Raw genomic sequence first — 25968 nt, forward strand, 5'->3', positions numbered from 1 at the left:
CTCAGGCAGCCAAGCCTAACTAGACACACCCCTAATCATATACAATCCCAATTACTACAAACCCCAATACGAAAACAACATATAAACCCATGTCACACCCTGGCTTACCCAAACATATACCAAAAACACAAAATATAATGACCAAGGCGTGACAGAACCCCCCCCTAAGGTGCGGACACCGGGACGCACCTCAAGAGCATAGGGAGGGTCCGGGTGGGCGTCTGTCCATGGTGGCGGTTCTGGCTCGGGACGTGCACCCCACTCCATTAATGTCCTATTTCCTCTCCTTCGCATCCTGGGATAATCCATTTTCTCCGCCGACCATGGCCTAATAGTCCTCACCCTGATCCCCACATAACTGAGGGGCAGCTCGGGACCGAGGGGCAGCTCGGGACCGAGGGGCAGCTCGGGACCGAGGGGCAGCTCGGGACCGAGGGGCAGCTCGGGACAGAGGGGCAGCTCGGGGCAGAGGGGCAGCTCGGGGCAGAGGGGCAGCCCGGGACAGAGGGGCAGCCCGGGACTGAGGGGCAGCCCGGGACAGAAACAGCCTGGTACTGAGAGGAAGCTCAGTACTGAGAGGAAGCTCAGTACTGAGAGGAAGCTCAGTACTGAGAGGAAGCTCAGGCAGGTAGTAGGCTCCAGTAAATCCTGGCTGGCTGGTGGAACTGGAAGATTCAGGTTGTCTGGCCGATCTAGAAGATCTTGGCAGACTGGCACTTCTGGCGGATCCTGGCAGACTGGCACTTCTGGCGGATCCTGGCAGACTGGCGACGCTGGGCCGACTGGCGGCGCTGGGCAGACTGGGAGCACTGGGCAGACTGGGAGCACTGGGCAGACTGGGCAGACTAGGCAGACTGGGAGTACTGGCGGCGCTGGGCAGACTGGAGACGCCGGCAGCGCAGGAGAGGAGAAAGGCTCTGGCTTCTCTAAACAGGCGGGAGACTCCAACAGCGCAGGAGAGGAGAAAAGCTCTGGCTGAGCTAAACAGGCGGGAGACTCCAACAGCGCACGAGAGGAGAAAGGCTCTGGCTGCGCTAAACAAGCGGGAGACTCCGGCAGCGCAGGAGGGGAGAAAAGCGCTGGCTGCGCTGAACAGGCGAGGCGCACTGGAGGCCTGGTGCGTGGTGCTGGAACTGGTGGTACTGGCGCGAGGACACGCACAGGAAGCCTGGTGCGGGGAGCTGCTACCAGAGGACTGGTGTGTAGAGGTGGCTCTGGATAGACCGGACCGTGCAGGCGCACTGGAGCTCTTGAGCACCGAGCCTGCCCAAGCTTACCTGGCTCGATGCCCACTCTAGCCCGGCCAATAGGAAGGGCTGGTATGTGTCGCAGCTGGCTCTGCACCCGCACTGGAAACACCGTGCGCTCCATAGCATAACACGGTGCCTGCCCGGTCTCTCTAGCCCAACGGTGAGCACAGGGAGTATGCGCAGGTCTCCTACCTGGCATAACTATTCTCTCCTCTAGCCACCCCCCAATAAATTTTTTGGAGTGACTTTCCGGTTTCCAACCGCGTCGCCATGTTGCTTCCTCATACCTGCGCCTCTCCGCTTTAGCTGCTTCTATTTCCTCCTTGGGACGGCGATATTCTCCCGGCTGCGCCCAGGGTCCTTTACCGTCTAATTCCTCCTCCCATGTCCAAATCTCCAAATGGTGCAGTCTCTCCCACTGCAACTGTTCTTCACGATTAACAGGGAGAGTAGGCTCAGGTCTGACTCCTGACTCAGCCACTCTCTCTCTGTGCTTTCCCCCGTTACTTTCCGTTTTCGCTCTGTATAGCCGTGCTTTCCTTTTCGAATCCATACATCTATAGCCCTCCTCGCATTGCTGTAGGGAATCCCAGGCGGGCTCCTGCACTCGCTCTGGGTCGGCCGCCCACCTGTCGATTTCTTCCCACGTTGTATAATCCATGCTTCTGCTGTCCATAACGTCCTCCTTCAGATCCTGCCAGTTCACACGCTGCTCGGTCTGTGAGTGGTGGGTGTTTCTGTAACGTTGTTCGTCTGTTGAATGAAGAGAGTCAGACCGAAATGCAGCGTGTAGGTTACTCATGACTTTAATGAAATATATCGCGGTACATGACATAACTGATATAAGAAAACAACAAACGGAACGTGAACTAATTACAGCCTAACACAGAGACAGGTACAAACACCCACAAAATACAACGCGAACTCAGGCTGCCTAAATACGGTTCCCAATCAGAGACAACGATAAGCAGCTGACTCCAAATGAGAATCGCCTCAGGCAGCCAAGCCTAACTAGACACACCCCTAATCATACACAATCCCAATTACTACAAACCCCAATACGAAAACAACATATAAACCCATGTTACACCCTGGCTTACCCAAACATCTACCAAAAACACAAAATATAATGACCAAGGCGTGACACTATCTTGTGTGGCCACCAGTTGCATTAAACACTGCAGTGCATCTCCTTCTCATGGATTGCATCAGATGTTCCACTTGCTGTGAGATGTTACTCTACTCTTCCACCAAGGCACATGCAAGTTCCCGGACATTTCTGAGGGGAATGGTCGTAGCCCTCACCCTCTGATCCAACAGGTCCCAAACGTGCTCAATGGGATTGAGATCCGAGCTCTTCGCTTGCCATGGCAGTACACGGACATTCCTGTCTTGCAGGAAATCACGCAAAGAACGAGCAGTATGGCAGGTGGCATGTCAGGATGAGCCTCCAGGAAGGGTACTACATGTGGGAGGAGGATGTCTCCCCTGTAACGCGCAGCGTTGAGATTGCCTGCACTGACAACAAGATTGCCTGCACTGACAATCATCCAATGAATGTGACACATCGCCCCAGACCATCCACCTCCAAATCGATCCTGCTCCAGATTACAGGCCTCGGTGTGTCACTCATTCCTTCAATGATAAACGCGAATCCGACCATCACCCCTGGTGAGACAAAACCACGACTCGTCAGCAAAGAGCACTTTTTGCCAGTCCTGTCTGGTCCAGCGACTGTGGGTTTGTGCCCATAGGTGACGTTGTTGCCGGTGATGTCTGGTGAGGACTTGTCTTACAACAGGCCTACAAACCCTTACTCCAGCCTCACTCAGTCTATTGCGGACAGTCTGACCACTGATGGAGGGATTGCGCATTTCTGGTGTAACATGGGCAGTTGTTGTTGCCCTCCTGTACCTGCCCCACAGATGTGATGTTCGGATGTACCGATCCTGTGCAGGTGTTGTTACACGTGGTCTGCCACTGCGAGGATGATCAGCTGTCTCCCTGTAGCTCTGTCTTAGGCGTCTCACAGTACGGACATTGCAATTTATTGCCCTGGCCACATCTGCAGTCCTCATGCCTCCTTGCAGCATGCCTAAGGCACGTTCACGCAGATGAGCAGGGACCCTGGGCATCTTTCTTTTGGTGTTTTTTCAGAGTCAGTGGAAAGGCCTCTTTAGTATCCTAAGTCTTCATAACTGTGACCTTAATTGACTACCGTCTGTAAGCTGTTAGTGTCTTAATGACCGTTCCATAGGTGCATGTTCATTAATTGTTTATGGTTCATTTAACAAGCATGGGAAAATGTGTTTAAAACCTTTACAATAAAGATTTGTGATGTTATTTAGATTTTTATTAATTATCTGTGAAAGAGAAGGTCCTGGAAAAGGGATATTTCTTCTGTTGTTTTTACTGTCACGTGTGCTTCCTCTCCGACCTCTAGGTCACCAAGCTGCTCATTAGGACACACACCTGTCACCATCATTACGCGCACCTGCGTGTCATCAGACTCACCTGGACTCCATCACTTCCCCGATTACATTTCGATTCCTTCCTCAGGCGTTATTTTTCGTGTTTTGTATTATGTTGCATTCATTTATTAACACTCAGTCCCTGAACTTGCTTGACAACTGTCAGCAGACATCGTTACAATTACCTTCATGTATTAATATAATCAGTATTTTATGGGTAAAAAAAACCTGGAGCCTCATGTATTGAATGTTATATTGAAAACATAAATCACTTTTTCCCCCTTGGACAAATGAATGAGGAGTTTTCTATTAGCTCACATCGCCAACTAATGGTTTAATTTGAAAGATAAATCATAGGTGTGTGTGCGCTTTTGTGTATAATATGTCTGCTATGTCTTTCTGATCATGCTAAAAGTGTGTTTGTGTGTTTCAGACTGTGCAGGCTGTGGTAGGGACATTAAGAATGGCCAGGCCCTATTGGCTCTGGAAAGACAGTGGCACCTTGGCTGCTTCAAGTGCAAGGCCTGTGGCAATGTGCTGAGCGGGGAGTACATCAGCAAGTGAGTAATCATCAACTGCAACACACTCAAGCCTATCTTAATCTCTATACCCTCCCACCTCTCTCTTTCTATCTCAGGCTGTGTCCAAAATCTTGTGCTACCCTTCTAAATAGTAAGCTGATTGGATATATGAAATTACAACCTTATAATAGGTGAAATTTCAAATATGGGGGCACAAAGAGGGGGTGTTCTACTAAGCTATATGGAATTGTTTTAAGGTCACAACACCGGTCTGAAGTGAGCTTCACCAGGGCAGTCCCGTTATCTCTACTATACTGCTTACACAGACAAGTTATATTTGCATAATGAATTAATCGTTAACGTTTGGTTCATGCATGTGACCCAACAATAACCCACAAAGCTTCTTCTCTCCAAGCTGAGACCTTGAAACTGAGATATCCCTTTCATTCTCAAAACAAGGTTCTGGGCGTACTGCCAAATTGCAGATACTGATAGTGAGGATTCCTCTCAGGCACATTCAATCAGTCACTTGCATGAACACAGAAATAGTTTTTTAGAAAAGCACAAACAAATGTTCCACCACCCTACTCTTATCACTCACACTGATAATTATCATAACATTTTATTAATTTAGTTATTACTTAAACTATCAAATGAGTAAGTAAACAATCACTGCATACAACCATAGAAACTTTCAAACTTTAAAAACAATACATGTTTTTTCTTGCAGACCCTCACTCGAAAGCTCGGCAGAATCAGTCATGCAGTTTGTGACGCTAAATTCTTGTAGAAATTCTACACGAGACACTCGAAGTCAATCTTAAATGAATAACTCTTTAACCTCTAGTGACACCCCATCCCGGGTCCGGGAGCGTAATCATCGACTGACACTAATTAGCATAATGCAACGGATATAAATATTACTAGAAAATATTCCTATTCATGAAAATCACAAGTGAAATATATTGAGACACAGCTTAGCCTTTTGTTAATCACCCTGTCATCTCAGATTTTCAAAATATGCTTTACAGCCAAAGCAAGACAAGCATTTGTGTAAGTTTATCGATAGCCTAGCATAGCATTATGTCCAGTTAGCAGCAGGTAACTTGGTCACGAAAATTAGAAAAGCAATCAAATTAAATGGTTTACCTTTAATGAGCATCGGATGTTTTCACTCACGATACTCCCAGTTAGATAGCCAATGTTCCTTTTTTCCAAAAATATTATTTTTGTAGGCGAAATAGCTCCGTTTGTTCTTCACATTTGGCTGAGAAATCACGGAAACGCCCAAAAATATTCCAAATTAGCTCCATAATATCGACAGAAACATGGCAAACGTTGTTTATAATCAATCCTCAAGGTGTTTTTCAAATATCTATTCAATAATATATCCACCGGGACAATTGGTTTTTCAGTAGGACCGATTGGAAAAATGGCTACCTCTGTATTTTAGGCGAGATTCACTCTGAGAGCCATCAGGTGACCACTTACACAATGTATCCACTTACGGGTATTCTTCAACATAAATGCATAAAACTACGTCACAATGCTGTAGACACCTTGGGGAATACGTAGAAAAAGTAATCTGGTTGATAGCCCATTCACTGCTCAATAGGGACGCATTGGAACGCAGAGTTTTCAAAACATGAGGCACTTCCGGATTGGATTTTTCTCAGGCTTTCGCCTGCAATATCAGTTCTGTTATACTCACAGTTTTGTTACAGTTTTGGAAACTTTAGAGTGTTTTCTATCAATTACATGCATATTCTAGCATCTTGTCCTGACAAAATATCCCGTTTACTTTGGGAACGTTATTTTTCCAAAAATGAAAATACTGCCCCCTAATAACAAGCTAAAAAGGTCACAGTGAAACTCAGGTGCATAAAGTCCAGGCTGAAGTGAGCTTCACCAGGGCAGTCCCATTCGTTCTCTTATACAGTGCCTTGCGAAAGTATTCGGCCCCCTTGAACTTTGCGACCTTTTGCCACATTTCAGGCTTCAAACATAAAGATATAAAACTGTATTTTTTGTGAAGAATCAACAACAAGTGGGACACAATCATGAAGTGGAACGACATTTATTGGATATTTCAAACTTTTTAACAAATCAAAAACTGAAAAATTGGGCATGCAAAATTATTCAGCCCCCTTAAGTTAATACTTTGTAGCGCCACCGTTTGCTGCGATTACAGCTGTAAGTCGCTTGGGGTATGTCTCTATCAGTTTTGCACAGAGAGACTGAAATATTTTCCCATTACTCCTTGCAAAACAACTCGAGCTCAGTGAGGTTGGATGGAGAGCATTTGTGAACAGCAGTTTTCAGTTCTTTCCACAGATTCTCGATTGGATTCAGGTCTGGACTTTGACTTGGCCATTCTAACACCTGGATATGTTTATTTTTTAACCATTCCATTGTAGATTTTGCTTTATGTTTTGGATCATTGTCTTGTTGGTAGACAAATCTCTGTCCCAGTCTCAGGTCTTTTGCAGACTCCATCAGGTTTTCTTCCAGAATGGTCCTGTATTTGGCTCCATCCATATTCCCATCAATTTTAACCATCTTCCCTGTCCCTGCTGAAGAAAATCAGGCCCAAAACATGATGCTGCCACCACCATGTTTGACAGTGGGGATGGTGTGTTCAGGGTGATGAGCTGTGTTGCTCATCAGGGTGATGAGCTGTGTCTTGGTAGATTTGCAGTGGTCTGATACTCCTTCCATTTCAATATTATCGCTTGCACAGTGCTCCTTGGGATGTTTAAAGCTTGGGAAATCTTTTTGTATCCAAATCCTGCTTTAAACTTCTTTACAACAGTATCTCGGACCTGCCTGGTGTGTTCCTTGTTCTTCATGATGCTCTCTGCGCTTTTAACGGACCTCTGAGACTATCACAGTGCAGGTGCATTTATACGGAGACTTGATTACACACAGGTGGATTGTATTTATCATCATTAGTCATTTAGGTCAACATTGGATCATTCCGAGATCCTCACTGAACTTCTGGAGAGAGTTTGCTGCACTGAAAGTAAAGGGGCTGAATAATTTTGCATGCCCAATTTTCAGTTTTTGATTTGTTAAAAATGTTTGAAATATCCAATAAATGTCGTTCCACTTCATGATTGTGTCCCACTTGTTGTTGATTCTTCACAAAAAAATTGGATTTATATCTTTATGTTTGAAGCCTGAAATGTGGCAAAAGGTCGCAAAGTTCAAGGGGGCCGAATACTTTCGCAAGGCACTGTATACTGCACACACACGAAAGTTATATTTGCATGATTTACAGTTACAGTTGAAGTCAGAAGTTTACATACACTTAGGTTGGAGGAATTAAAACTAATTTTTCAACCACCGTAATTTTTCCAACAATTGTTTGCAGACAGATAATTTCATTTATAATTCACTGTATCACAATTCCAGTGGGTCAGAAGTTTACATCCACTAAGTGGACTGTGCCTTTAAACAGCATGGAAAATTCCAGAAAATGATGTCATGGCTTTAGAAGCTTCTGATAGGCTAATTGACATCATTTGAGTAAATTGGAGGTGTACTTGTGGATGTATTTCAAGGCCTACCTTCAAACTCTGTGCCTCTTTGCTTGACATCATGGGAAAAGCAAAAGAAATCAGCCAAGACCTCAGAAAAACAATTGTAGACCTCCACAAGTCTTGTTCATCATTGGGAGAAATTTCCAAATGCCTGAAGGTATCGCGTTCATCTGTACAAACAATAGTACGCAAGTATAAACACCACGAGACCACGCAGCTATCATACCGCTCAGGTAGGAGACACATTATGTCTCCTAGAGATGAACGTACTTTGGTGCGAAAAGTGCAAATCAATCCCAGAACAACAGCAAAGGACCTTGTGAAGATGCTGGAGGAAACGGGTACAAAAGTATCTTTATCCACAGTAAACGTGACCTAAATTAAATGTCAGGAATTGTGAAACTCAGTTTAAACGTATTTGGCTAAGGTGTATGTAAACTTCCGACTTCAACTGTATACTGTATTTTGCACAATCTGTTGCATCTTGCCTATGCCGCATGGCTATCGCGCAACAATATACACTGCTCAAAAAAATAAAGGGAACACTAAAATAACACATCCTAGATCTGAATGAATGAAATATACTTTTTTCTTTACATAGTTGAATGTGCTGACAACAAAATCACACAAAAATTATCAATGGAAATCAAATGTATCAACCCATGGAGGTCTGGATTTGGAGTCACACTCAAAATTCAAGTGGAAAACCACACTACAGAATGACCCAACTTTGATGTAATGTCCTTTAAACAAGTCAAAAGGAGGCTCAGTAGTGTGTGTGGCCTCCACGTGCCTGTATGAACTCCCTACAACTCCTGGGCATGCTCCTGATGAGGTGGCGGATGGTCTCCTGAGGGATCTCCTCCCAGACCTAGACGAAAGCATCCGCCAACTCCTGGACAGTAATATATATAATAATATATGCCATTTAGCAGACGCTTTTATCCAAAGCGACTTACAGTCATGTCTACATATGGGTGGTCCCGGGGATCGAACCCACTACCCTGGCGTTACAAGCGCCATGCTCTACCAACTGAGCTACAGAAGGACCACAGACAGTCTTTGGTGCAATGTGGCGTTGGTGGATGTAGCGAGACATGATATCTCAGATGTGCTCAATTGGATTCAGGTCTGGGGAACGGGCAGGCCAGTCCATAGCATCAATGCCTTCCTCTTGCAGGAGCTGCTGACACACTCCAGCCACATGAGGTCTAGCATTGTATTGCATTAGGAGGAACCCAGGGCCAACCGCACCAGCATATGGTCTCACAGAGGGTCTGAGGATCTCATCTTGGTACCTAATGGCAGTCAGACTCCCTCTGGCGAGCACATGGAGGGCTGTGCGGCCCCCCAAAGAAATGCCACCCCACACCATGACTGACCCACCATGACTGACTCCAGACTGTCACGTCTGTCACATGTGCTCAGTGTGAACCTGCTTTCATCTGTGAAGAGCACAGGGCGCCAGTGGCGAATTTGCCAATCTTGGTGTTCTCTGGCAAATGAAAACCGTCCCGCACGGTGTTGGGCTGTAAGCACAGCCCCCACCTGTGGACGTCGGGCCCTCATACCACCCTCATGGATTCTGTTTCTGACCATTTGAGCAGACACATGCACATTTGTGGCCTGCTGGAGGTCATTTTGCAGGGCTCTGGCAGTGCTCCTCCTGCTCCTCCTTGCACAAAGGCGAAGGTAGCGGTCCTGCTGCTGGGTTGTTGTCCTCCTACGGCCTCCTTCACGTCTCTTGATGTACTGGCCTGTCTCCTGGTAGCGCCTCCATGCTCTGGACACTACGCTTACAGACACCGCAAACCTTCTTGCCACAGCTCGCATTGATGTGCTATCCTGGATGAGCTGCACTACCTGAGCCACTTGTGTGGGTTGTAGACTCCGTCTCATGCTACCACCAGAGTGAAAGCACCGCCAGCATTCAAAAGTGACCAAAACATCAGCCAGGAAGCATAGGAACTGAGAAGTGGTCTGTGGTCCCCACCTGCAGAACCACCCCTTTATTGGGGGTGACTTGCTAATTGCCTATAATTTCCACCTGTTGTCTATTCCATTTGCACAACAGCATGTGAAATGTATTGTCAATCAGTGTTGCTTCCTAAGTGGACAGTTTGATTTCACAGAAGTGTGATTGACTTGGAGTTACATTGTGTTAAGTGTTCACTTTATTTTTTGAGCAGTGTATTTATATGTACATATTCTTATTCCATCCATTTACATTTGTGTGTGTATAAGGTAGTCACTGAATTTGTTAGATATTACTGCACTGTAGGAACTAGAAGCACAAACATTTTGCTAGACTCGCATTAACATCTGCTCACCATGTGTATGTGACCAATACATTTTTATTTTATTTGGTCCTCCGTGGGCATATTTTTGTCATAAAACTTTGTCAAAAGTCTGGCATTCTCTGGATTCATGGCGCTTTCAAGACAACTGGGGACTCTGGAAAAAAACAAGGTCGAATCATGACGTCCCAACTTGGAATTCCGAGTTCCCAACTTGGAATTCCGAGTTCCCAACTTGGAATTCCGAGTTCCCAACTTGGAATTCCGAGTTCCCAACTTGGAATTCCGAGTTCCCAACTTGGAATTCCGAGTTCCCAACTTGGAATTCCGAGTTGGATGGGCATTCAAAAAGTATTTTCCTAGTCTGAGCTTTTTCTCTGAGTTCGCAGTTGTCTTGAACTCACTGAAGCCTAAGAGTTCCGAGTTTCCAGTACGGCAGAAGTCATACTGGATTGCCAGCATGGCCAATGTTCAATGTTTATCATTTTAACCAGAAGGGGGTTATGGTTCCCATTTGGGAACTACCCCTCCCACGTTCAGCTGGAACGGTGGCGCATGGAATGCAAAAATATTCTTAGAAATATTTAACCTCCACACATTAACAAGTCCAATAGCTCAAATGAAAGATAAACACATTGTTTATCTACCCAGCAAGTCAGATTTCTAAAATGTTTTACGGCGAAAACATAGCACATATTTATGTCAAACCACCACCGTAGACACAGCTAATTTGCATAGCCAAGTTGAACAAAATATGCAATCAAACAAACGCAGGATTAAAAGAAAAATAATTCACTAACCTTTTGAAATCTTCATCAGATGACAGTAATATAACATGTTACACAGTACGTTTGTTTTTTCAATAATATGCAATTTATTTCCATAAATCTCTGTTTACAATGACGGCATGTTAAAAAAATGCTACTCAAATGTCCGGAGAAATGATGATAGCAGACGTTATCTGACGGAGCTAACAAGCAATACACATCATAAACTTTAACTAAATATACATGTTCTACACATAGATAGAAAGATACACCTCTTCCTAATCCAACCGCTGTGTTACATTTATTTTTAACGTTACAAAATTCGTTCACTAGGCTATAATATGAGACGGCGCTTGGAAATTAGCATTATGACTCCTCTATCTTGGAGTCCACAGAAACCCAAATTTACCACATAAATATTCCCTTACCTTTGATGTTCTTCCATCAGAAGACCTGGAAGGGGTTATACTTACCAAAAACATTTTTTGGTTTTGAAGTCTGTGTCTTTAGGTTATCAAACGCGACAAATTCCGGTCGAAATGCAGCCAAAATTCTAGTGGATGCGCACCAAAACTTAAAAATTACATATTATATGTCGACTAAACTGGTCAAACTAAGTGCAGAATCAAGCTAAAGCATGTTATAAACGTGGAAAACAATCCTTATAACGAACAGAATCACCCACATCGTTTGGTCAATCCTGGAAGAAAGAGAGCTCTGGAGCGTCCGCGCGCATGAGAGTACTTATTTTTTCGCGTGACCCGAAGATTTCAGCCCGCCAAAAGTCTCGTGGACGCGCGATTCTCACAATGGCAAGCCCCATTGAAAGCAAACATCTCGCTGAAGACATACAAACGGTTCCCAGGTCTGTAGCTGCTTGGGAAGGGTGGGGGCGATGACGTCAAAGTTGGGCCAACTTTTCTGATGACGAGAGAGAGTTTGGGAGAATGGCTGCCCTGAGAGTTCTGCTTTACATACAGACATAATTTGAACGGTTTTAGAAGCTTTAGAGTGTTTTCTATTCAATAATAATTATTATATGTATATATTAGCAATTTGGACAGATTTCTTTTCTGTTTACTATGGGCACGCAATTCCTCCAAAGGGGGCAGTAGTCAGCCCTATCCCTAACAGGTTTTAACCTGGTTAATCTTGGAAAAGAGACCCTTAAACCCAGACTTGGACCACACACCCACTCCTTTGAATTGCTGGCTACTGATTACTTTCCAAGACTTGCAGTTAGCCACTGATTCCTTCCAAACCACTCATTGTTGAATTTGCGGTTTCCAACTTGTTGTGTAATGTTAATGTCCAATGGCCGATGAGTACCGATAATTTGATATACCATTTCTCTTCATAATTTCTCTCTTCATATGATGAGGCTTGAAAAGGATTTGCCAGTAGATTGTCTATTTGATTCATGATGACTGCTCGCTAAGATTTTAAAAGTATGATGTTGACATGATCAGTCCAATTATGTCAATATACGGTAGATATAACGTGATTAGATGTAATTTTATCTGTGCCCAATTACCTTGAGCCTCCTTGGATGGGCACTTCTAATGGAACTCTATGGCAGCACACAAGGGGCTTGAATTTTCAAGCTCTTGCTATAGATTTTGCGGTGACTTAGTGCCCACATGAGTGACAGAACACTGAGCCAATCATGGTGCAACTAGAGAACATTACCAACCCCTATGCTCCATATTTTCCACTGGCTGCCCCTTCACCACTTTTTTTCCCACCAGAATTCCTTGGGACCAATGTTCTCTCTAAGTTGTTTTGTCACTGAGCAAATTTCAGTTCTGCTGAGCACAAACTTGAACGTTGTGATATGTTCCTGCGCATTTACTTTGAAAACTGAGGCTGTACCCGCTTTAATTTAGTTAAAAGTTGTCAAGTAGGTTATTGTGGCTATTTGATCATAATGTAGACCTGTCAGAGTGGCCTACCATCAAAACAATGGAGAAAATGCAGCCCGTAACATTTAACATGGAAATGGCTGTTCTATCGTTCAGCCTACAGTAGCAGCCAATGTGTGGTGTTCAACGTAGGCTTACTTTCCATGAGACTTTTGAAAAAACTATGCAGGGCTTGGCATAACCTGTTTATCCACTTGTCCTTCAGACAAAGAGATTACTGAAAATGTTGTTTAATGCAAGAAACCACTATCATTATTCCCATACCATTATTACAGAGAATCAGACAAATTATGCTACCCTCTTCTTATTGGCTACTTCGCTTATTCAAGCCTGTCTCAAAATACAACACTGTCCCTCTATCTGACTCGTTTTTCAAAGATGTCTAGAAATGCACACGTTTTGTGCTTGTGTAGGAAGCAATCACTCCCCCCTTGCTGACTACAAATGATTCATAACTGTGCTAATAACTCACTATCTAGCAAAGAATATGAACGAATGTACACACGTCACTACATGTAGCTCTCGCTTTGGTCTCAAAACAAGCAAATTCACAACTGCTCATGTTGTAAATACAGTCCAGTTCAAAGGGAATGGTACAGATCCATATATGGCAATGGTCTATTTGCATATAGGCCTACTGCAGCTCTGATTGGTTATGGCACAACCGTCTGTGTAGATTAGGGGCCTGAGTCATCCCTGCCAATGTAATAAAATCCTATTATGATGCATTCTGCACACAACAAAATCCCTTCAAATCATTTTTATTTATTATAGCCCTTCGTACATCAGCTGATTTCTCAAAGTGCTGTACAGAAACCCAGCCTAAAACCCCAAACAGCAAGCAATGCAGGTGTAGAAGCACGGTGGCTAGGAAAAACTCCCTAGAAAGGCCAAAACCTAGGAAGAAACATAGAGAGGAACCAGGCTATGTGGGGTGGCCAGTCCTCTTCTGGCTGTGCCGGTTGGAGATTATAACAGAACATGGCCAAGATGTTAAAATGTTCATAAATGACCAGCATGGTCCAATAATAATAAGGCAGAACAGTTGAAACTGGAGCAGCAGCACGGCCAGGTGGACTGGGGACAGCATGGAGTCATCATGTCAGCTAGTCCTGAGGCATGGTCCTAGGGCTCAGGTCCTCTGAGAGAGAGAAAGAAAGAGAGAAAGAGAGAATTAGAGAGAGCACACTTAAATTCACACAGGACACCGAATAGGACAGGAGAAGTACTCCAGATATAACAAACTGACCCTAGCCCCCCGACACAAACTACTGCAGCATAAATACTGGAGGCTGAGACAGGAAGGGTCAGGAGACACTGTGGCCCCTCTTGCATAGTTCTGTTACATTAAAAGTGAATCAGTATTATTCAATCACAGTTCCCACAGAAAAGGGAAACGTTGATAGTATTAACTAACGAGAGAACTCTAGAAAGTTGAGTGACGTTGCTTTTCTGCATGCGCTGATATTTATTATGTGCAGCAGGCCCTGGGAACTGTGTGCCCGAGCACAGCTTAGAGGGAAAATTGCTAGGGACACCATTTTTTCCCCCCAGGAATTCCCCAACCCAAATCAAATGACACAACCTTAAAATCTGTCATTTCCTTTTTTGAAATTAACAAATAACCTGCAATTCATTGCATTTTCATCTCTTATCAAAATGAAAAGAAACCAAGAAATACATTTACTCAAAGTTTAAAACAAAAGTGAAAAGATCTATCTCAAATATTTGTAAATCCAATACAATAATCTGTACTCTAAGAGCAAGTCTCATCTTTACATAGAGGGGTCATAATAGTTTTGGCGGCCTGTTCGGATGCGACAGACGATTTTGAGACTCATCCAATGCAGATATGTGATGAGCGCCTTGATTCGGTCTTATGTAGCAACATTTGAAAAGTGTGTTTTTTACATGTCACAATAATGAGTGAAGAGGTGTGGAGTCAGGAACAGAGAGCAAAGATGTGGGAAAAACAACACGCTTTAATGTCCCGGAGACACAACATGTACAAAGTGAAAACACAAATGAACAGAAATATAAACGGACAGCGTGAAACCCAAAATGCAACAAAATACACTCAACCAACAAAACAGACGAACAAGCCCGCACGAAACAGAAGCGGGCTAAACAGACTATATATACCCTATCCTAACAACCAAACTAGAAACAGGTGCTACCAATTAGACAAAACTAAACGAACACAGAACAACGGATCGGCGATAGCTAGTAGACCGGCGGCGACGACCGCCGAGCGCCACCCGAACAAGAAGGGGAGTCACCTTCGGTAATATTCGTGACATTACATTTGATAAAAGTACAGGCACAGAGGTACAGACTGGTATATCATACCCTGCATTTGAGGAACAATAGGGAAGAAATTCTGCTTTGAAAGTTGAGAAACTTGTAACCTCAAAAGTGGCCTTTTGAATGTTTTGGTACCTACGGGAGAGCTTTGCTTTGTCTACACCCATTCAGCATCGTTCACACCCTCAAGTTTTAGCCCCACCCATGTCTTTAACCTCTTAAGCGCACCCGACACGTAGGCGTGCCATCTAGCCATCTGGAAATGCAAGTGCGCTAAGCTAAATGCTAATAGCACTCGTTAAAACTCGAACGTTCATTAAAACACACATGCAGGGTACTGAATTAAAACTACACTCATTGTGAATCCAGCCAACAAGTCAGATTTTTAAAATGCTTTTCGGCGAAAGCATGAGAAGCTATTATCTGATAGCATGCAACACCCCGAAATACCTTAAGGGGACGTAAACAAAATAATTAGCATAGCCGGCGCTACACAAAACGCAGAAATAAAATATAAAACATTCATTATGTTATGCAGGTGAATGAGGACCCAAAAGCGACTTAACGGAAACAGAGTCTTTATTCCAGTCTTAAACAAAAGCGATAATCCTGGATATTATCTAGGTAAAAGCAAAAACAGGAAAACTGAAATCCACTCGTCAGTAGAGAGGAATGACTGGAGACGCGACCACAGACTGCAGGTCGCTTCGGGAAGGCACCGGCCGTAGTAGATGTAAAACGCTTCTTGAGGAGATCAAAAGCTCCCTTGGCGGAACCGGACCACTTAAAGCACGTCTTGACAGAAGTAAGAGCTGTGAGAGGGGCAGCAACTTGACCGAAATTACGAATGAAACGCCGATAGAAATTAGCGAAACCTAGAAAGCGCTGCAACTCGACACGTGACTTTGGAACGGGCCAATCACTGACAGCCTGGACCTTAGCGGGATCCATCTGAATGCCTTCAGCGGAAATAACAGAACCGAGAAATGTGACAGAGGAGACATGAAAGGCGCACTTCTCAGCCTTCACGTAGAGACAATTCTCTAAAAGGCGCTGGAGTACACGTTGAACGTGCTGAACATGAATCTCGAGTGACGGTGAAAAAATCAGGATATCGTCAAGGTAGACGAAAACAAAGATGTTCAGCATGTCTCTCAGTACATCATTAACTAATGCCTGAAAGACAGCTGGAGCATTAGCGAGACCGAACGGCAGAACCCGGTATTCAAAATGCCCTAACGGAGTGTTAAACGCCGTTTTCCACTCGTCCCCCTCTCTGATGCGCACGAGATGGTAAGCGTTACGAAGGTCCAACTTAGTAAAGAACCTGGCTCCCTGCAGAATTTCGAAGGCTGACGACATAAGGGGAAGCGGATAACGATTCTTAACCGTTATGTCATTCAGCCCTCGATAATCTACGCAGGGGCGCAGAGTACCGTCCTTCTTCTTAACAAAAAAAAACCCTGCTCCAGCGGGAGAGGAAGAAGGCACCACGGTACCGGCGTCGAGAGAAACAGACAAATAATCCTCGAGAGCCTTACGTTCGGGAGCCGACAGAGAGTATAGTCTACCCCGAGGGGGAGTGGTCCCCAGAAGGAGATCAATACAACAATCATACGACCGGTGAGGAGGAAGGGAGTTGGCTCTGGACCGACTGAAGACCGTGCGCAGATCATGATATTCCTCCGGCACTCCTGTCAAATCACCAGGTTCCTCCTGAGAAGAGGGGACAGAAGAAACAGGAGGGATAGCAGACATTAAACACTTCACATGACAAGAAAAGTTCCAGGATAGGATAGAATTACTAGACCAATTAATAGAAGGATTATGACATACTAGCCAGGGATGACCCAAAACAACAGGTGTAAAAGGTGAACGAAAAATCAAAAAGGAAATGGTCTCACTGTGGTTACCAGATACTGTGAGGGTTAAAGGTAGTGTCTCACATCTGATACTGGGGAGAAGACTACCATCTAAGGCGAACATGGGCGTGGGCTTCCCTAACTGTCTGAGAGGAATGTCATGTTTCCGAGCCCATGCTTCGTCCATAAAACAACCCTCAGCCCCAGAGTCTATCAAGGCACTGCAGGAAGCAGCCGAACCGGTCCAGCGTAGATGGACCGACAAGGTAGTACAGGATCTTGATGGAGAGACCTGAGTAGTAGCGCTCACCAGTAGCCCTCCGCTTACTGATGAGCTCTGGCTTTACTGGACATGAAATGACAAAATGTCCAGCAGAACCGCAATAGAGGCAAAGGCGGTTGGTGATCCTCCGTTCCCTCTCCTTAGTCGAGATGCGAATACCTCCCAGCTGCATGGGCTCAGTCTCTGAGCCGGAGGGAGGAGATGGTTGAGATGCGGAGAGGGGGAACACCGTTAACGCGAGCTCTCTTCCACGAGCTCGGTGACGAAGATCTACCCGTCGTTCTATGCGGATGGCGAGTGCAATGAAAGAGTCCACGCTGGAAGGAACCTCCCGGGAGAGAATCTCATCTTTAACCTCAGCGTGGAGTCCCTCCAGAAAACGAGCGAGCAACGCCGGCTCGTTCCAGTCACTGGAGGCAGCAAGAGTGCGAAACTCTATAGAGTAATCCGTTATGGATCGATCACCTTGACATAGGGAAGCCAGGGCCCTGGAAGCCTCCTTACCAAAAACTGAACGATCAAAAACCCGTATCATCTCCTCTTTAAAGTTCAGATAATTGTTAGAACACTCAGCCCTTGCCTCCCAGATAGCTGTGCCCCACTCCCGAGCCCGACCAGTAAGGAGTGAAATGACGTAAGCGATCCGAGCTCTCTCTCTTGAGTATGTGTTGGGTTGGAGAGAGAACACAATATCACACTGGGTGAGAAAGGAGCGGCACTCAGTGGGCTGCCCAGAGTAACATGGTGGGTTATTAACCCTAGGTTCCGGAGACTCGGAAGACCAGGAAGTAGCTGGTGGCACGAGACGAAGACTCTGAAACTGTCCTGAGAGGTCGGAAACCTGAGCGGCCAGGGTCTCAACGGCATGACGAGCAGCAGACAATCCCTGCTCGTGTCTGCCGAGCATTGCTCCCTGGATCTCGACGGCAGTGTTGCGAGAATCCGTAGTCGCTGGGTCCATTCTTGGTCGGATCCTTCTGTTATGCAGGTGAATGAGGACCCAAAAGCGACTTAACGGAAACAGAGTCTTTATTCCAGTCTTAAACAAAAGTGATAATCCTGGATATTATCTAGGTAAAAGCAAAAACAGGAAAACTGAAATCCACTCGTCAGTAGAGAGGAATGACTGGAGACGCGACCACAGACTGCAGGTCGCTTCGGGAAGGCACCGGCCGTAGCTGACATTGACACCTGCTCACACGCAGCATCTGAAGAAGGTAAAACACGACAGGGCGGAACAAGGACACAGAACAGCGAACATCAAACAAGGATCCGACAAGGACAGAAGCGGAAAACAGAGGGAGAAATAGGGACTCTAATCAGAGGGCAAAATAGGGGACAGGTGTGAAAAGAGTAAATGAGGTAGTTAGGAGAATGAGGAACAGCTGGGAGCAGGAACGGAACGATAGAGAGAGAGCGAGAGAGGGAGAGAGGGAGGGGGAGAGAGAGGGATAGAAAGAGGGAAATAACCTAATAAGACCAGCAGAGGGAAACGAATAGAAGGGAAGCACAGAGACAAGACATGATAATCAATGACAAAACATGACACATCACATCACACATCACATACCTTCGACGAGCTTCTTTGTTGGCACTCCTAGATGTCCCATAAACATCACTATTGGGTCTTTTTTCCGATTAAATCGGTCCATATATACCCTAAATATCGATCTATGAAAAGTGTGTGATCCAGGAAAAAACTGTGTTTTAAAACGCAACGTCATTTTTTTAAATTAAAAAAGTTGACGATAAACTTTCACAAAACACTTCGAAATACTTTTGTAATCCAACTTTAGGTATTAGTAAACGTTAATAATCTATCAAATTGATCAAGGGGCGATGTGTATTAAATAGCTAAACGTCTTCAAATCATGTTCAGAAATTTCTCCTCCAAAACATCCTGTCGGAGACCGGAAGGAATGGGCTCTCCATTCCTATTTAACCATGTTAGTAATCCCACATTAATGTTAGTAATCCCACATTACTAACATTACTACCATGCATGAATCTGTTAGCTAGCTAACATTAGGCTATAACTAGTAAAGCAAACGGGTCTGAGATACGAATAACAAGATCATACACGTAACGTTAGCTAGCGAACCTACCAGCTAATGTTAGCTAGCTAACAGTACACGTTAGCTTGAAAAATAATTTCTATCAAAATTACAAACGTGTAATATCTGAAAATATAACTTGTTAGACTATTTTACCCTTGCTCTGAAATCGGCTTGATAGCCAGAGTGAATTTACCAGCTACGTCTATCAACAGTTGTCACAGTGACATTATATTGAAATTGATACTTGCATAGTGGAGTCTTTTAAGACATGCTAGCTAAACAATTAACCATAATCCCAACTCATGACGATACTACCCTGCATGAATCTGCAGTTACTTAACCAACCAGGTTCAATGTTAGCTAGCTAACATTAGGCTATAACTAGCAAAGCAAATGGCTCTGAGATACGAATAATAAGATCATACATGTAACGTTAACTAGCGAGCTAGCTAGCTAACAGTACACTTAACTTGAAAGTGTCTTTTGTCCAGGTGGGAAAGGGCCGTGTGGAGTGCAATAGAGATTCCATTATCTGTGGATTTGTTGGGGCAGTATGCAAATTGGAGTGGGTCTAGAGTTTCTGGGATAATGTTGTTGATGTGAGCCTTGACCAGCCTTTCAAAATACTTCATGGCTACAGACGTGAGTGCTACGGGTCGGTAGTCATTTAGGCAGGTTACCTTGGTGTTCTTGGACACAGGGACTATGGTAGTCTGCTTGAAACATGTTGGTTTTACAGACTCGGACAGGGAGAGAGATTGAAAATGTCAGTGAAGACACTTGCCAATTGGTCCGAGCCTGCTCACAGTACACGTCCTGGTAATCTGTCTTGTGGATGTTGACCTGTTTAAAGGTCTAACTCACATCGGCAGCGGAGAGCGTAACACTGAAACATGCATGGTGCTCTCATGCATATTTTAAGTGTTTGCCTCGATGAGAGCGTAGAAGTAGTTTAGCTCGTCTGGTAGGCTCGTTTCTCTGGGCAGCTCTCGGCGTTGCTTCTCTTTGTAGTCTGTGAAGGTTTGCCACATCTGACGAGTGTCGGAGCCAGTGTAGTACGATTCGATCTTAGTCCTGTATTGATTCTTTGCCTGATAGATGGTTCGTTGGAGGGCATAGTGGGATTTCTTATAAGCTTCCGGGTTAGAGTCCCGCTCCTTGAAAGCAGCAACTCTAGCCGTTAGCTAGCCGTTAGCTCAGTGTGGATGGTGCCTGTAATCCATAGCTTCTGATTGGGGTATGTACGTACGGTCACTGTGGGAACGACGTAATCGATGAACTTATTGATGTATCCAGTGACTGATGTGGTGTACTCCTCAAGACCATCGGAGGGATCCCTGAACATATTCCAGTCTGCTAACAAAACAGTCCTGTAGCTTAGCATTTGCTTCATCTGACTACTTTTTTATTGATCGAGACACTGGTGCCTCCTGCATAAATTGTTGCTTGTAAGCAGGAATCAGGAGGATAGAATTATTGTCAGATTTGCCAAAGGGAGGGCGAGGGAGAGCTTTCTATGTGTCTCTGTGTGGAGTAAAGGTGGTCCAGAGTTTTCCCCTCTAGTTGCACATTTAACATGCTTATAGAAAGTTTCCCGGATACTAGGAGTGCCACCTCTGTGTGAGCATTCTCTTGTTTACTTATGGCGGAATCAGCTCATTCAATGCAGTCTTAGTGCCAGCCTCCGTCTGTGATGGTATGTAAACAGCTACGAAAAATACAGATAAAAACTCTAGGTAGATAGTGTGGTCTACAGCTTATCATGAGATACTCTACCTCAGGCGAGCAATAGCTCAAGAGTTACTTAGATGCCGTGCACCGGCTGTTATTTACAAAAATACATTATCCGGCCCCCTTTGTCTTATCAGACGCCGCTGTTCTATCCTGCTGGTACAGCGTATAACTAGCCAGCTGTATGTTGATAGTGTCATCGTTCAGCCATGACTCCGTGAAGCATAAGATATTACAGTTTTGACTTCTCAGACGCCATCTTATATCACAGCCAACATCTAAGTGTTTATTGACTAGAAATTTTCAGATCTTGCCCTCTCTGTCTGCCTGACTCTCTTGTTCCCCCAACCCCCCTCTTTTCTCTTAGGGATGGCACCCCCTATTGCGAGAAAGACTACCAGATCCACTTTGGGGTCCAGTGTGAGGCCTGCAATCAGTTCATCACAGGGAAGGTTCTGGAAGTAAGAAACATTTCCTCATCCCCTTGCTCCTCCTGTCTCATGACTTGAAATTATAAATCATTGTTCCTTCAGTCGTTGCTGCTCATTGCTTTGAATGAACAGTGTGCATAGTAAAGTTCTATATTATTGGATTTGTCCATTCATCCGGGGATCTATATGGCATGCTACATTTTCTTTACAGTCCAGCAGTAACACATCGCGTCATGTCAGATTGGTGATTAATTCAACAAAACGAGGAAGGAATGATGTTGAAGAGTATTCAAACATGCCCATAGGTTTCATCCTAGCCTTTAATCTAACATAGCCAAAGACTTGATGACCCCTGTGTAACAATGGATTTTTATTTAACATTTATTTAGCCAGGGAGTCATGTTTAGACCACAATCTCTTTTGCAGATGAGCTTGCATGAACACAACAATAAACAATTACACTATGCATACAGTACCAGTCAAAAGTTTGGACAAACCTACTCATTCAATGGTTTTTCTTGACTTTCTACAGTGTAGAATTATAGTGAAGACATCAAAACTATGACATAACACATTTGGAATCATGTGGTAACCAAAAGAAGTGTTAAACAAATCAAAACATATGTTATATTTATTCATAGCAGCCACCCTTTGCCTTGATGACAGCTTTGCACACTCTTGACATTTTCTCAACCAGCTTCACCTGGAATGCTTTTCCAACAGTCTTTAAGGAGTTCCCACATATAATGAGCACTTGTTAGCTGCTTGTCCTTCACTCTGTGGTCCAACTCATCCCAAACCATCTCAATTGGTTTGAGGTCAGGTGATTGTGGAGGCCAGGTCATGTGATGCAGCATCCTCACTCTCCTTCTTAGTCAAATAGCCCTTACACAGCCTGGACTTGTGTTGGGTCATTGTCCTGTTGAAAAACATATGATAGTCCCACTAAAGCGCAAACCAGATGGGATGGTGTATCGCAGCAGAATGCTGTGGAAGCCATGCTGGTTAAGTGTGCCTTAAATTCTGAATAAATCACAGACAGTGTCAACAGCAAAGCACCACCACACCTCCTCCTCCATGCTTCACTGTGGTAACTTCACATGCAGAGATCATCCATTCACCTACTCTGTGTCTCACAAAGACACGGCAATTGGAACCAAATATCTCCAATTTTGACTCATCAGACCAAAGGACAGATCATCCTTTCACCTACTCTTTTTACCAAGAAGGCTGGATCATGTTGTATTGTACTTTTTTGTTATATACAGTGCTGTGAAAAATTATTTGTCCTGATGCTTATTTTTTTACACATTTGTCACACTTAAATGTTTCAGATCAAACAAATGTTAATATTACTCAAAGATAACTGCATTTTGTGTTTACTTGGGTTAAGTGATCTTTTTATTTATTAAGGGGGAAAAAAGCTATCCGAACCATCATGGCCCTGTGTGACAAAGTAATTGCCCCCCTTGCTAAATCATGAATTTACTGTGGTTAATCACATTTTTTGTAAAGCTGAGTTCAATTTCACTAGTGTTGAATGAATTTGAATTCCTCTGTTTTAATTCCCAATTAAAATTAAACACTGTCAATTCATAAGGATTTGTAAGACCCTTATTTTATAGGAATGGACAGAGTCAAGTTTTTTATTTTATTTTTTTATTTCACCTTTATTTAACCAGGTAGGCTAGTTGAGAACAAGTTCTCATTTGCAACTGCGACCTGGCCAAGATAAAGCATAGCCGTGTGAACAGACAACATGGAGTTACACATGGAGTAAACAATTAACAAGTCAATAACACAGTAGAAAAAAAGGGGAGTCTATATACATTGTGTGCAAGAGGCATGAGGAGGTAGGCGAATAATTACAATTTTGCAGATTAACACTGGACTGATAAATGATCAGATGGTCATGTACAGGTAGTGATATTGGTGTGCAAAAGAGCAGAAAAGTAAATAAATAAAAACAGTATGGGGATGAGGTAGGTAAAAATGGGTGGGCTGTTTACCGATAGACTATGTACAGCTGCAGCGATCAGTTAGCTGCTTAGATAGCTGATGTTTGAAGTTGGTGACGGAGATAAAAGTCTCCAACTTCAGCGATTTTTGCAATTCGTTCCAGTCACAGGCAGCAGAGAACTGGAACGAAAGGCGGCCAAATGAGGTGTTGGCTTTAGGGATGATCAGTGAGATACACCTGCTGGAGTGTGTGCTACGGATGGGTGTTGCCATCGTGACCAGTGAACTGAGATAAGGCGGAGCTTTACCTAGCATGGACTTGTAGATGACCTGGAGCCAGTGGGTCTGGCGACGAATATGTAGCGAGGGCCAGCCGACTAGAGCATACAAGTCGTAGTGGTGGGTGGTATAAGGTGCTTTAGTGACAAAACGGATGGCACTGTGATAAACTGCATCCAGTTTGCTGAGTAGAGTATTGGAAGCAATTTTGTAGATGACATCGCCGAAGTCGAGGATCGGTAGGATAGTCAGTTTTACTAGGGTAAGTTTGGCGGCGTGAGTGAAGGAGGCTTTGTTGCGGAATAGAAAGCCGACTCTTGATTTGATTTTCGATTGGAGATGTTTGATATGAGTCTGGAAGGAGAGTTTACAGTCTAGCCAGACACCTAGGTACTTATAGATGTCCACATAATCAAGGTCGGAGCCATCCAGGGTGGTGATGCTGGTCAGGCGTGCGGGTGCAGGCAGCGAACAGTTGAAAAGCATGCATTTGGTTTTACTAGCGTTTAAGAGCAGTTGGAGGCCACGGAAGGAGTGTTGTATGGCATTAAAGCTCGCTTGGAGGTTAGATAGTGTAAGTCACTCTGGATAAGAGCGTCTGCTAAATGACTTAAATGTAAATGTAAATGTGTCCAAGGACGGGCCGGAAGTATATAGAATGGTGTCGTCTGCGTAGAGGTGGATCAGAGAATCGCCCGCAGCAAGAGCAACATCATTGATATATACAGAGAAAAGAGTCAGCCCGAGGATTGAACCCTGTGGCACCCCCATAGAGACTGCCAGAGGACCAGACAGCATGCCCTCCGATTTGACACACTGAACTCTGTCTGCAAAGTAATTGGTGAACCAGGCAAGGCACTCATCCGAAAAACCGAGGCTACTGAGTCTGCCGATAAGAATATGGTGATTGACAGAGTCGAAAGCCTTGGCAAAGTCGATGAAGACGGCTGCACAGTACTGTCTTTTATCGATGGCGGTTATGATATCATTTAGTACTTTGAGCGTGGCTGATGTGCACCCGTGACCGGCTCGGAAACCAGATTGCACAGCAGAGAAGGTACGGTGGGATTCGAGATGGTCAGTGACCTGTTTGTTGACTTGGCTTTCGAAGACCTTAGGCAGAGCAGGATGGATATAGGTCTGTAACAGTTTGGGTCCAGGGTGCCTCCCCCTTTGAAGAGGGGGATGACTGCGGCAGCTTTCCAATCCTTGGGGATCTCAGACGATATGAAAGAGAGGTTGAACAGGCTGGTAATAGGGGTTGCAACAATGGCGGTGGATACTTTCAGAAATAGAGGGTCCAGATTTTCAAGCCCAGCTGATTTGTACGGGTCCAGGTTTTGCAGCTCTTTCAGAACATCTGCTATCTGGATTTGGGTAAAGGAGAACCTGGAGAGGCTTGAGCGAGTAGCTGCGTGGGGGCGGAGCGGTTGGCCGAGGTTGGAGTAGCCAGGCGGAAGGCATGGCCAGCCGTTGAGAAATGCTAGTTGAAAGAAATGCTTGTTGAAAGTAACAGCTTTTATTCAAGAGAGTACTCCGTACATACACATTTTACCACAGGTTATAAACTGAAAATGGCGTCAGCGTTTTCTAAATGTTCTGTCGCTTCTTGACACTGGTAGAAAGGCTCTATAGCTCTCAAGCCTTCCCTCCTCGCCTAGAGCCAAGGTCAGTCAGTGTAAATAAGCATTCTCGACAGTCTGGAGATAGTTCATTCATTTGTACCAAGGAACAGACACTCATTGTTCTAAACTCTTGACTACATTATATTCAATACTGGGAGCAAGAGAGAAAATTCATACATGTTCAGTAACATAATAGTATTCGGATTAGTCAGTCCTGATTGAAATGTATACATAATTAGTCATCATTGATAAAATTTCCCTCAACATATCCACCCTTTGATTACATATTATACATCCAATCACACATGTAGTTATATTGTAATATTAAAAAGCCCATTTCTATTTTTATTAGAGATATTTCTTGTCATCAAAACATCACCTAAATATAACCCAACACTTGCATTCGCCATAATTGTTTTCTCAGGCCTACATCAGAATCATAACTCTTTTTATCAGGATGTTCGTTACAATCTTCATAAAAAACAGTCTATTATTGAAACGGGATACAACCTAGCCTCGCTAAACATCAAAAATGGTCTCTTCAAACAAACATTCCCCGCAACTGAAGGATCCAGATTCGTCCACTTGTCCTGTAGACATACAATCAGCACTCCACGGGTCAGAACCTGGAATCTCCTGGTACCTCACCATCTATTGACCTGGAAAT

General features: G+C 44.3%; 1 protein-coding gene across 4 annotated transcripts in view; it reads left to right on the forward strand.

Annotated features, from left to right (window-relative positions):
* The window catches only part of ablim1b (actin binding LIM protein 1b), a 115870-nt gene that overhangs the window by 40621 nt on the left and 49281 nt on the right, over positions 1-25968 (forward strand). For 2 of the 4 annotated variants that reach the window (XM_046356509.1, XM_046356511.1), the window contains exons 5-6: positions 4155-4281; positions 21375-21468. In XM_046356509.1, coding sequence (XP_046212465.1) covers positions 4155-4281; positions 21375-21468 — 221 coding nt within the window. The remainder of the gene's footprint in view (positions 1-4154; positions 4282-21374; positions 21469-25968) is intronic. The other 2 variants (XM_046356510.1, XM_046356512.1) reach the window with 1 other exon arrangement.

This window comes from Oncorhynchus gorbuscha, linkage group LG07 (genome assembly GCF_021184085.1).
Source record: "Oncorhynchus gorbuscha isolate QuinsamMale2020 ecotype Even-year linkage group LG07, OgorEven_v1.0, whole genome shotgun sequence".
Lineage (NCBI taxonomy): Eukaryota > Metazoa > Chordata > Actinopteri > Salmoniformes > Salmonidae > Oncorhynchus > Oncorhynchus gorbuscha.